Source organism: Doryrhamphus excisus, linkage group LG18, assembly GCF_037039965.1.
Source record: "Doryrhamphus excisus strain RoL-2023G ecotype Guam linkage group LG18, RoL_Dexc_Guam_v1.1, whole genome shotgun sequence".
NCBI classification, from domain to species: domain Eukaryota; kingdom Metazoa; phylum Chordata; class Actinopteri; order Syngnathiformes; family Syngnathidae; genus Doryrhamphus; species Doryrhamphus excisus.
This window is the reverse complement of record NC_136374.1, coordinates 15349017-15361528: the sequence shown is the minus strand read 5'-3', so window position 1 is coordinate 15361528 and position 12512 is coordinate 15349017. Positions and strand designations below refer to the sequence as shown.

Genomic DNA, 12512 nt, shown 5'->3' with positions numbered 1-12512 from the left:
TGTCATCCTGGTAGTGTTCCGCTGTACTGTAGCATTTTTATATCCTTGCTAAAACACATTGCTCCCGTCATCGTATTTACCCATACACGGCTATTTCCTTCCTTCCTTCCTTCCTTCCTTGCCTCTGACCGTGTTCCTTTGTCATCCTGGTAGTGTTCCGCTGTACTGTAGCATTTTTATATCCTTGCTAAAACACATTGCTCCCGTCATCGTATTTACCCATACACGGCTATTTCCTTCCTTCCTTCCTTCCTTCCTTCCTTCCTTCCTTGCCTCTGACCGTGTTCCTTTGTCATCCTGGTAGTGTTCCGCTGTATTGTAGCATTTTTATATCCTTGCTAAAACACATTGCTCCCGTCATCGTATTTACCCATACACTGCTATTTCCTTCCTTCCTTCCTTCCTTCCTTCCTTCCTTCCTTGCCTCTGACCATGTTCCTTTGTCATCCTGGTAGTGTTCCGCTGTACTGTAGCATTTTTATATCCTTGCTAAAACACATTGCTCCCGTCATCGTATTTACCCATACACGGCTATTTCCTTCCTTCCTTCCTTCCTTCCTTCCTTGCCTCTGACCGTCTTCCTTTGTCATCCTGGTAGTGTTCCGCTGTACTGTAGCATTTTTATATCCTTGCTAAAACACATTGCTCCCGTCATCATATTTACCCATACATGGCTATTTCCTTCCTTCCTTCCTTCCTTCCTTTGTTCGTTCGTTCCTCCTTCCTTCCTTCCTCCCTCCCTCCCATTCATTATGAATGGATTTTACTGGAAATCACAGAATGAGACACTTGCTCCATTCTTCCTGCCTTCCTTCCTTCCTTCCTTCCTTCCTTCAGCCATAACTTGATCCTCCTCTCACTTGTGAGTGCGGCCGCAGATGCCTCAGATGATGCAGAACGTTTCATCAACGTTGTCACTGCAACCACAATTTTTTTTTCTGTTTTTTTTCTGGCAAACTAATTTTAAGCTCAGGCGAGCATCAGACAGAAATGGCTGACGTTGCCGATTCCCGGCCAATTAATGAAAAATATGCTCATCAAGCAGTAAGTAACAATTTATCAGTGTCCTAACTGGGTTCATTTTGTGTAAGTCATCGAAGAAAAAGGGGCTCGGCAGCTGTCTTGGAAGTCCTCGGGAAGGTGAGAAAACACAGCGGAGTGGGCTAGACGGGAGGGGTGCCGGCGGTGGAGTAAATAACAGTCCGTTTGGTCGGGAGCAGGAAATCCATGTAACCACAGCAGGAAGAGGTGCAGAGTCGGGAAGATCTAGAAAGCTTTCTGTGCGATAGGAGTCCAGAACTCAATACAAAGACCCAAAAATGAGTACAATAGATCCCCTTTAAGGACCCAGTACATAAATGTACTAAATGTGATAGTGATATTACAGTATTTGTGTGAAGGAAACTCCATCAGATAGCGATACTGTTGCAACGGGGACATACGGGCATCACATTCAGACTCGTCCTGCGGCGGCTGCACATCCGCAGGTAGTCAACTTTGTAAGCTTCCATCTGTAAGATGACTCCCACTTTGTCAGTCAGCATCTTCAGCTCGTGTCCTCCACGTGAACCCAGCGGGCTGCTAAAGCTTCACTTCTATACGCTGCTAAGCCTGCTAGCGTTCATGCGGTTGGATCATGGCTGCCACGGTGCGTTTGTGTGTGTATTCACAAAGGGACCCACACGGCGGGTTCATCGCAAACTCTCCGCCCCTCCTCAACCCCCGCGGGCGTCGCGCCGCTTTCATGTATTGAGCTCATTACCATGGTGATGGTCGTGATGGTAACACCGCAGTGGCGCCGCCGTGACAGGCAACAGTTTGACGCTTTGTGGTTCCTCAATGACGTGTTGGTACGAGTACACGTGTTACGTGGGCTATGAAAGATGGAGGGGCGGGGGTTCTCACCTGTCCCCACAGCAGCTCCCCCACGCCGATGAAGACACACCACAGCCACTGGTCGATGGTCAAAGCTGTGCAGGAGAACGGCTTCCCACCAAACTGAACGATGATGATCTGAGGAGTCAAAGAAATATGTTGGTTTCAAATGAAGTGGCGAAGAAGGGCAAAATAAGTAGACAAAAGTGGACCACTTCCACACCGATTGGGAGATTTTTTTCCACTTTATCACATTGGTGTCAAGCTTGTTCAATGGAAAGCTGACACACTGCAAGTTTTCTTTCCAGATGATTCAATTTAAGAAGAGCAAAATAAGAAGACAAAAGTGGACCACTTCCACTCCGATTGGGAGGATAATTTTTTTTCCACTTTATCACAGGGGTGTCAGCTTGTGCAACGGAAAGCTGACACACTGCAAGTTTTCTTTCCAGATGATTCAATTTAAAAAGAGCAAAATAAGAAGACAAAAGTGGACCACTTCCACACCGATTGGGAGGAGAATTTTTTTTCCACTTTATCACAGTGGTGTCAAGCTTGTTCAATGGAAAGCTGACACACTGCAATTTTTTTTCCAGATGATTCAATTTAAGAAGAGCAAAATAAGAAGACAAAAGTGGACCACTTCCACACCGATTGGGAGATTTTTTTTTCCACTTTATCACAGGGGTGTCAAGCTTGTTCAATGGAAAGCTGACACACTGCAAATTTTCTTTCCAGATGATTCAATTTAAGAAGAGCAAAATGAGAAGACAAAAGTGGACCACTTCCACACAGATTGGGAGGATAATTTTTTTTCCACTTTATCACAGGGGTGTCAAGCTTGTGCAATGGAAAGCTGACACACTGCAAGTTTTTTTTCCAGATGATTCAATTTAAGAAGAGCAAAATAAGAAGACAAAAGTGGACCACTTCCACACTGATTGGGAGATTTTTTTTCCACTTTATCACAGGGGTGTCAAGCTTGTTCAATGGAAAGCTGACACACTGCAAGTTTTCTTTCCAGATGATTCAATTTAAGAAGAGCAAAATAAGAAGACAAAAGTGGACCACTTCCACACAGATTGGGAGGATAATTTTTTTCCAATTTATCACAGGGGTGTCAAGCCTGTGCAATGGAGGGTGGGATGCACGATGTTTTTTTTGTTACGCATGTTCAGAATATTATGACTTTCATGGAACATTGCATTGTACAGAGAGAGTTTGACCCTGGAACAGATTAATATCCTTGGTTATTTCCTATGGGAAAGGAGGTTCTGCTGTATTGTTGTTTATTGTTGTTTACATTTGATGTGGGCGGCACAGCGGTTGAGTGGTTAGCGCACAGACTTCACAGCTCGGAGACCAGGGTTCAATTCCACCCTCGGCCATCTCTGTGTGGAGTTTGCATGTTCTCCTCCTGTGCATGCGTGGGTTTTCTCCGGGTACTCCGGTTTCCTCCCACATTCCAAAAACATGCTAGGTTAATTAGCGACTCCAAATTGTCCATAGGCATGAATGTGAGTGTGAATGGTTGTTTGTCTATATGTGCCCTGTGATTGGCATTTTATTGGCATTATAAGCATTTTACAAGAGAAGATTGAACGTGGGGGTTCACCTGCAGGGCGAAGGTTCCCAGCACAACGCTGCAGAAGATCGGGTTCCTGTAGACACCCTCGAAGACGTTCCTCTCTCCGTGGATCTTCCTGGCATTGATCTCGTTGAAGAGCTGCATCATGACGAAGACGTTGAAGACGATGGTGTAGTGCTCAGACGGCGGCGAGTGCAAGGGGGCGTTACGGCCGCTGTCGATGTCGAAGAATTTCTCGCCTGACCAGAGGAGGAAGTGACGGCAATAAATTAGGGGTATAATGGTACGCCATAATCACAGTTGGGTGCCTACCTCGGTTTTTTTTCTGGTCATAGTTCGGTATATTACAGGAACAAAATGAAAAACATAAAACCGAATACTCTTTACAGAACAATTATATTATGAATACACTTCCTGTTAGACAACCACTATGTATACAACTCGACATCTTCTAAATGTGGATAATGCCACAAACAATTAAGTTCAGAGCCATTTCAGATATTAAAAAAAAAAAAAAAAAGTTTATCTGACCAGCAAATAAGAGTGTGAAGATGATGACGAGCTGGTACACGGCATGGCCCAGGATGTTCTTCATCATAGTCCTGGAGATGAGGGGCTTGTTGCGGCCGTAAGGTTTCCGTAGCAACAGAGACTCGGTGGGCGGCTCGGTGGCCAGCGCCAGCGACGCCAGCGTGTCCATGATGAGGTTGACCCACAACATTTGGACAGCCTTCAGGGGGGAGTCCTGCGGCACAACAACACAACAGTCTCATTTGTTTATACCTCTGATTAATATCTAGCTTATATTTACACTTGTATAACCACGAAGATGCACGGGAGTCCAGTGGTTAGCGCGCAGACCTCACAGCTAGGAGACCAGGGTTCAATTCCACCCATGACCATCTCTGTGTGGAAGTTGCATGTTCTCATGTGCATGCGTGGGTTTTCTCCGGGTACTCCGGTTTCCTCCCACATTCCAAAAAAATGCAAATTGAAATTCCTTCATCACACACGTTGTCAGCCTCTCTCTCTTTGGTTGGGTCTTATACAATTTTAATTACGGTCAATTTTATTTGCATTATTTCCCATGGGGGCTCAAAATGGAACTGTTTATTATTGTGGTTACAGTGGTGAAGAACAGTACGGCTACTTGAGGTTTAACTATTACTGCAAACACATTATGACTACATAAATGTACTACATAAGGTACTACATAAATGAAAAGCTCAATTTTCAGTGTAATTATTGTCTTTATCAGCGACTCGTTAAAACTACTCAAGTTGTCACAATTGAACAGCCTCGAAATTCCTTCATCACACACGTTGTCAGCCTCTCTCTCTTTGGTTGGGTCTTATACACTTTTAATTATGGTCAATTTTATTTGCATTATTTCCTATGGGGGCTCAAAATGAACCTGTTTATTATTGTGGTTACAGTGGTGCAGAACAGTACGGCTACTTAAGGTCTAACTATTACTGCAAACACATTATGACTACATAAATGTACTACATAAGGTACTACATAAATGAAAAGCTCAATTTTCAGTGTAATTATTGTCTTTATCAGCGACTCGTTAAAACTACTCAAGTTGTCACAATTGAACAGCCTCGAAATTCCTGCATCACACACGTTGTCAGCCTCTCTCTCTTTGGTTGGGTCTTATACACTTTTAATTACGGTCAATTTTATTTGCATTATTTCCTATGGGGGCTCAAAATGAAACTGTTTATTATTGTGGTTACAGTGGTGCAGAACAGTACGGCTACTTGAGGTCTAACTATTATATTATATGCAAACACATTATGACAAACAGGTACTACATAAACGAATAGCTCAATTTTCAGTGTAATTATTGTCTTTATCAGCATGGCCGAGTAGCACAGGCAAAGAAGTCGATCATATCTCCACTGATGTACGACTATGATGTGCGTGTTTATGCAGAACTTGACATGTACACACATCTCCAGCTTGTGTCCGCACAATAAAAAAAAAAAAAAAAAAAAAAGACTTGAAACGCTTCAGCCTCCTTTAATGATGGCCGCTGACAAAGCGAGCCCGAGCATGATCAGTGCAGGGACCGCAGACCCGCTGAGTTCCAGTTATATCTCAGGATTATGATGATGACGTGTTGCCATGGTTTCAGGCGCTATCTTAGCCTACTTTGCGCTGGCTGCTCGCGAGATGAGCTAGTTATCTGTCCTGCCAGCTGTGAGCCTTTCAATTAATACACAGCCGCCAGTTCCTTTTTATTGTGTCACCAGTTCACTTTCCTGATTAGAGTCACATTATGAAACAAAAAAAAAAAAAGAAGAAGAAGAAGAAGACAACTGTGTTGATGCCCGGCGGCGCCGAGCCGGCCAGCCTGGAATCACTTGATCTTGATTTGTGTGATGCCTCCAAAGTTACACGAAACCATACGTTTTAACTCCACATGCAAATCAATGCTCACAATGGAAAATACGTAATGAGACGATCAGTTCAATTTAACTCAAAGAGTCAATGACAGAAGCTCTTTAGCCTGCTAACATGCTAACATAATAACAATGCTCGTAAGTCCAGTTTTAGTAAATACATTGTGGTTATAGAATTATGCTTTTTCAAATTTTTCTGACCTATAAATGTAGTTAGAATGTTGGATTCTTATATTTTGCGCATTTGGAAAGAAGTCCCAGAAAGAAGTTCGGGATGGTTCAAAACGCTCGGTTTCAAAACTGTTCCTTTGTGATGTCACAGAGAGGCGGACTTCCTTATATGGGCATGTCTGTAAGCAGATATACGCTTGAGTTTGTGAGTTTCCCCATGCTAAAATGCTAAAGCTACTTACCATTAAGACAAATCTTGACGTAACCTCTTTTCTTGAGAAACTTCGGACCGTCCAGAATCTACTTCCGGATCGGATTCGGGATCCAACATTTATATGTTTAAAAGCGGCCATTTTAAAAAGGTAAATCACCATTTATTATGAACACCTATACCGTTAGCTAGCGACACAAAGCGGAGGAACTCCTTTTAAGTACTCGCTAGTGTGACCAACCACAGCAGAATGGGCGTGCCTGGAGGCGGGCCTCCTTATATGGGCATGTCTGTAAGCAGATATACGCTTGAGTTTGTGAGTTTCCCCATGCTAAAATGCTAAAGCTACTTACCATTAAGACAAATCTTGACGTAACCTCTTTTCTTGAGAAACTTCGGACCGTCCAGAATCTACTTCCGGATCGGATTCGGGATCCAACATGTATATGTTTAAAAGTGGCCATTTTAAAAAGGTAAATCACCATTTATTATGAACACCTATACCGTTAGCTAGCGACACAAAGCGGAGGAACTCCTTTTAAGTACTCGCTAGTGTGACCAACCACAGCAGAATGGGCGTGCCTGGAGGCGGGCCTCCTTATATGGGCATGTCTGTAAGCAGATATATGCTTGAGTTTGTGAGTTTGCAATGCTGTGGAAAACCTAACGCTAATATGCTAAAGCTACTTACCATTAAGAGAAATCTTGACGTAACCTCTTTTCTTCAGAAACTTCGGACTGTCCAGAATCTACTTCCGGATCGGATTCGGGATCCAACATGTATATGTTTAAAAGCGGCCATTTTAAAAAGGTAAGTCACCATTTATTATGAACACCTATACCGTTAGCTAGCGACACAAAGCGGAACTCCTTTTAAGTACTCGCTACTGTGACCAACCCACAGCAGAATGGGCGTGCCTGGAGGCGGGCCGTGGGTGGAAAACATTAAAACAGACCGTTTTCACAGGAACCACGAAATCCAAAGAAATATAGCAGAATAGGTGCAGATTCTGGAAGATCTACAAAGCTTTTTGTGCTGGTTATTGGTAATTTTTTGAAACTTTTTGCTAGTGTTCCCGGGTAGTAACCCCCGTAGGAAGCGGGGATCAACTGTGACACCCTGCAGGGGGCGTGATGGGCGGCCTACCTGCGTGATGCAAGCGCCCGTGAAGGCCACGATGACGGCGACCACGTTGACGGTCAGCTGAAACTGAAGGAACTTGGAGATGCTGTCGTAGACGTTCCTGCCCCACATGACCGCTTTGACGATGCTCGTGAAGTTGTCGTCTGTCAGGATGATGTCAGACGCTTCTTTGGCCACGTCGGTGCCAGCGATACCCTGAACGGAAAACAGAGACACGACTTATCAGACGCCGGACGCGTTTAAGATAAATAAGGTGAATCGGGGGTCAAGCGGTTACCATGGCAAAGCCGACATCCGCTTTCTTGAGGGCGGGGCCGTCGTTGGTTCCGTCTCCTGTCACCGCCACCACCTGGCGGGTCTCGCCGACCGTGCTGTCAATGATGCCTGGACACAACAAAAGGAAATATTAAGAGGCGCAATAATGGCTGTGATTGATGCTAATTAGCATTTAGCAGCTATGCATGCTAATAACTGCAACACGATTAACCTTTGACTAGCGTGTGTTTGTCTGTTGGAGATGAACGAGCCAGAACTCGCAGTTTGGGCCAAACTTTATCCAGGCGTTCTTGTTCCACCTGGAAAAAAATTATTATTATTATAATAATTATAATTATAATTATTATTATTTGGAGTGGAAATTATTATATTTGTATTTATTTTGTATCTTTTTAAAGTCATGATTGTAGCTCAAAGCTCACCTCGCCCTTATCGTTCCTGATCTGCTGGTTGAACTCTTTGCCCTCCAGGCACAGGAAGTCCTCGTTGGGGAGCAGGATGCCGCACTTTGTCGCAATGGCCCGGGCTGTGTTGATGTTGTCGCCCGTAACCATGCGCACTGTGATACCTGCACGTTGGCACTTGGAGATAGCTGCAGGTACCTACGGCGGAAGACGCATTTGATGGTTATTTATATCATATTTAACTGTTATTTATGATGACACTGATATTGATCATTATAGGCTACTGGGTCTGATACCAGACAAACCATGTGATATTAATTAACCTATTAATTAGCACATAAAGTGTCCATACTTCAGGTCTGACGGGGTCCTCGATGCCGACAACGGCGATGCAGGTGAGTTCGTTGAGGATTTCGTTCTCCACGTCCCAGTTGGGCTCTCCCGCCTCAGCGGGGAAGTCCCTGAAGGCCACACAGATGGTCCTGAGGCCGTCGCAGGCCATGGGTTCGATCACCTTGCGCACCATTTCATCTCTGTCTTTTGGTTTGAAGACGCGAGGCTGGCCGTCGGCGTCCAGGATTCGAGAGCACCTGAGATGAGATGAGAGGACATGAGGTCGCATCCGAGCATCCTGATCAAAGATCTTCGTCATGAGTTCGTACTTCCTGAGGATGATCTCTGATGCTCCCTTGCTGTACATGCGGAAGCCTCCGTCGGCATTCTTCAGCACCGTGCTCATGGACTTGCGGGAGGAGTTGAAGGTGTAGACCTTGTAGAGCTTCTCCTCGGGCACCTCTTCTCTAATTGGCTGGTAGTCCCGCTTCAGTTCCAATACCAGACCCAGCAGAGCGCACTCGGTCTTGTTGCCCACATGACGGGGGAGACCGCCTTCTTTCTCTGGAGGCTGAGAGGAAGAGATTGGCAAATTAATAATAACTTACTGTCTCATGGAGCTGAGATGTTAGCCACATATTTAGCTAAGATGCTAGCCACATACTTAGCTGAGATGCTAGCCACATACTTAGCTGAGATGTTAGCCACATACTTAGCTGAGATGTTAGCCACATCCTTAGCTGAGATGCTAGCCACATACTTAGCTGAGATGTTAGCCACATACTTAGCTGAGATGTTAGCCACATCCTTAGCTGAGATGTTAGCCACATACTTAGCTAAGATGCTAGCCACATACTTAGCTGAGATGTTAGCCACATACTTAGCCGAGATGTTAGCCACATCCTTAGCTGAGATGTTAGCCACATACTTAGCTGAGATGTTAGCCACATACTTAGCTAGGTGTTAGCCACATACTTAGCAAAGATGTTAGCCACATACTTAGCAAAGATGTTAGCCACATACTTAGCAGAGATGTTAGCCACATACTTAGCTGAGATGTTAGCCACATACTTAGCTGAGATGTTAGCCACATACTTAGCTGAGATGTTAGCCACATACTTAGCTGAGATGTTAGCCACATACTTAGCTGAGATGTTAGCCACATATTTAGCTAAGATGCTAGCCACATACTTAGCTGAGATGTTAGCCACATACTTAGCTGAGATGTTAGCCACATACTTAGCTAAGATGCTAGCCACATACTTAGCTGAGATGTTAGCCACAACCTTAGCTGAGATGTTAGCCACAACCTTAGCTGAGATGTTAGCCACATACTTCGCTGAGATGTTAGCCACATACTTAGCTGAGATGTTAGCCACATACTTAGCTAGGTGTTAGCCACATACTTAGCAAAGATGTTAGCCACATACTTAGCAGAGATGTTAGCCACATACTTAGCTGAGATGTTAGCCACATACTTAGCTGAGATGTTAGCCACATACTTAGCTGAGATGTTAGCCACATACTTAGCTGAGATGTTAGCCACATACTTAGCCGAGATGTTAGCCACATCCTTAGTCGAGATGTTAGCCACATCCTTAGCCGAGATGTTAGCCACATCCTTAGCTGAGATGTTAGCCAGATACTTAGCTAAGATGTTAGCCAGATACTTAGCTGAGATGTTAGCCACATACTTAGCTGAGATGTTAGCCACATACTTAGCTAAGCATACTTAGCTGAGATGTTAGCCACATACTTAGCTGAGATGTTAGCCACATACTTAGCTGAGATGTTAGCCACATACTTAGCTAAGACGTTAGCCACATACTTAGCTAAGATGATGGGCTGCACGGCGGTCTAGTGGTTGGCGCGCAAACCTCACAGCTAGAAGACTTGATTTCGATTCCACCCTGTGTGGAGTTAGCATGTTCTTCCCGTGCATACGTGGGTTTTCTCCGGGTACTCCGGTTTCCTCCCACATTCCAAAAACATGCTAGGTTAATTAGCGACTCCAAATTGTCCATAGGTATGAATGTGAGTGTGAATGGTTGTTTGTCTATATGTGCCCCGCCTCTTGCCCAAAGACAGCTGGGATAGGCTCCAGCGTACAAGAATGAAGTCTTATTGGCTCACCAGGATCTTGGTGGTGTAGGCCGAGTTGATGGAGATGCTGTTGACCATAACCTCCAGGGTTCCTGGTTTGATGACGTCCGGCTCCGGTACGGTTTTATAATGCGTGTCGCCGATGTACGCCTGCACCACCGTCATGCGGTTCATAGTCAGCGTGCCGGTTTTATCGGAGCAGATGGCCGTGGCGTTGCCCATGGTCTCGCAGGCGTCCAGGTGACGCACCAGGTTGTTGTCCTTCATCATTTTCTACAAAACAAAAAGTACCCGTTAAACAAATCCTGACCTCTGACCTCTGACCTCTCCCAACACAAGGGTGTGCTAACCTTCACAGAGTACGCCAGTGAGATGGTGACGGCCAGCGGCAGCCCCTCGGGGACGGCCACCACCAGCACAGTCACGCCGATAATGAAGAACTTGACAAAGTACTGGATGTAGATCGGGGTGCAGTCGGCCGTCCAGGTGAGACCCTTGATCCCGAAGGTGTCAATGACAAAGTAGAGGATGAGGATGATGACCGTCACCGCTGACATAATGAGACCTGGCGGGAGCGAGCAGACGAGTCAGGTCTCGTTTGAGGACCACCAGTTCACAGTTGAACTGTGAAGTATTTGTGATTTTAGAAATAAGGAGTTAGTATGTTCTCTGTAGGCGCCATTATGAATTATCCTTACTGGCCTTTTTTGCAGTACATTTAGTGACTGAAGATTGCTTTTATAGATATTACCCCATATTTCCACACAATAAGTAAGATATGGGGCGGCACGGCGATTGAGTGGTTAGAGCGCAGACCTCACAGCTAGGAGAGACCAGGGTTCAATTCCCACCCTCGGCCATCTCTGTGTGGAGTTTGCATGTTCTCCCCGTGCATGCGTGGGTTTTCTCCGGGTCCTCCGGTTTCCTCCCACATTCCAAAAACATGCTAGGTTAATTAGCGACTCCAAATTGTCCATAGGTATGAATGTGAGTGTGAATGGTTGTTTGTCTATATGTGCCCTGTGATTGGCTGGCAACTCGTGAGGAAATGCGGTAGAAAATGAATGAATGAAAAAGTAAGATATGGTAGAACCAGAGAGCAATAAAGAGTTTCGAGTGATTTCTGATTGAGAACAAATTTTGCTTTTGTTCATTATTGAAATATTTCTGTCCGTCTTATGTTATATATATTTGTAATATGAGGTTTCCAGCTCATATTTTCATCTATTGTGATCCCCGAAAAATTTATTTTCCTTCACCCTTTCAATGTCTGCACCGTCTATTTGTATTTGCTATGTGTGTGTCCTTTCTGCTGTTAGCAAACAGCATGATTTTAGTTTTATTTAAGTTCAAGGACAATCTATTATCATCAAAACATACTTTTAGTGTGACCATTTTTTCTCTGAGAACAAAAAAACAGTGGTATCATCTGCAAATAATACCAACTTTAAGTGTGTCATTGATGTACAAGTTGAACAGTTTTGCTCCCAGTATTGACCCCTGGGGAACTCCGCACGTACTATAATATATGGACTTGCAGATGTGTATTCTCCTAGCTTTACTTCACTAGTAATGAGGTCAAAAATTAATATGCAAGTGACCACCATGTTTTTTTGTTTTTTTTTGCATCATGACTTTTAACAAGGATTATAAGTCAAAGGTCACAAGTCAAGGTCACTTGAAATTCCAATGTACGGTCTTCCAGATGAGTAACAATGTTTTTCTGCTTCATGTCTCCTGTCAGACCCACATTTTAATTATTGCCCCAAAAACACGGGTCCCATATGAATGACCCCCCCCCACCCTCCCCCGTCCTCTGAAAGCCCACGGGTGTATTAAGGTCGATTGAAATGATGCCGACAATGCCGTCAATTCCGGGATGAGTTGTGTCCCCGTTAAACGTCCATCCAATAAAAGTGAGTGCATTGTGACCACTCGCTGCATGATTGCTTTGAGGGCTATTAAATGAACGGGGGGGGGGGGGGGGGGGGGGGCC

At 44.7% G+C, this 12512-nt stretch overlaps 1 protein-coding gene across 5 annotated transcripts in view; it reads right to left on the bottom strand.

Annotated features, from left to right (window-relative positions):
* LOC131106517 (plasma membrane calcium-transporting ATPase 1-like) overlaps window positions 1-12512 on the bottom strand; it is an 89216-nt gene that overhangs the window by 9621 nt on the left and 67083 nt on the right. For all 5 annotated transcript variants that reach the window (XM_058055664.2, XM_058055666.2, XM_058055665.2 and 2 more), the window contains 11 exons: window positions 10867-11081; window positions 10547-10789; window positions 8743-8984; window positions 8433-8670; window positions 8099-8278; window positions 7888-7975; window positions 7678-7784; window positions 7404-7595; window positions 3995-4208; window positions 3491-3702; window positions 1906-2013 (listed from right to left, as the gene is read on the bottom strand). In XM_058055664.2, the coding sequence (XP_057911647.2) occupies window positions 1906-2013; window positions 3491-3702; window positions 3995-4208; window positions 7404-7595; window positions 7678-7784; window positions 7888-7975; window positions 8099-8278; window positions 8433-8670; window positions 8743-8984; window positions 10547-10789; window positions 10867-11081 (2039 nt within the window). The remainder of the gene's footprint in view (window positions 1-1905; window positions 2014-3490; window positions 3703-3994; window positions 4209-7403; window positions 7596-7677; window positions 7785-7887; window positions 7976-8098; window positions 8279-8432; window positions 8671-8742; window positions 8985-10546; window positions 10790-10866; window positions 11082-12512) is intronic.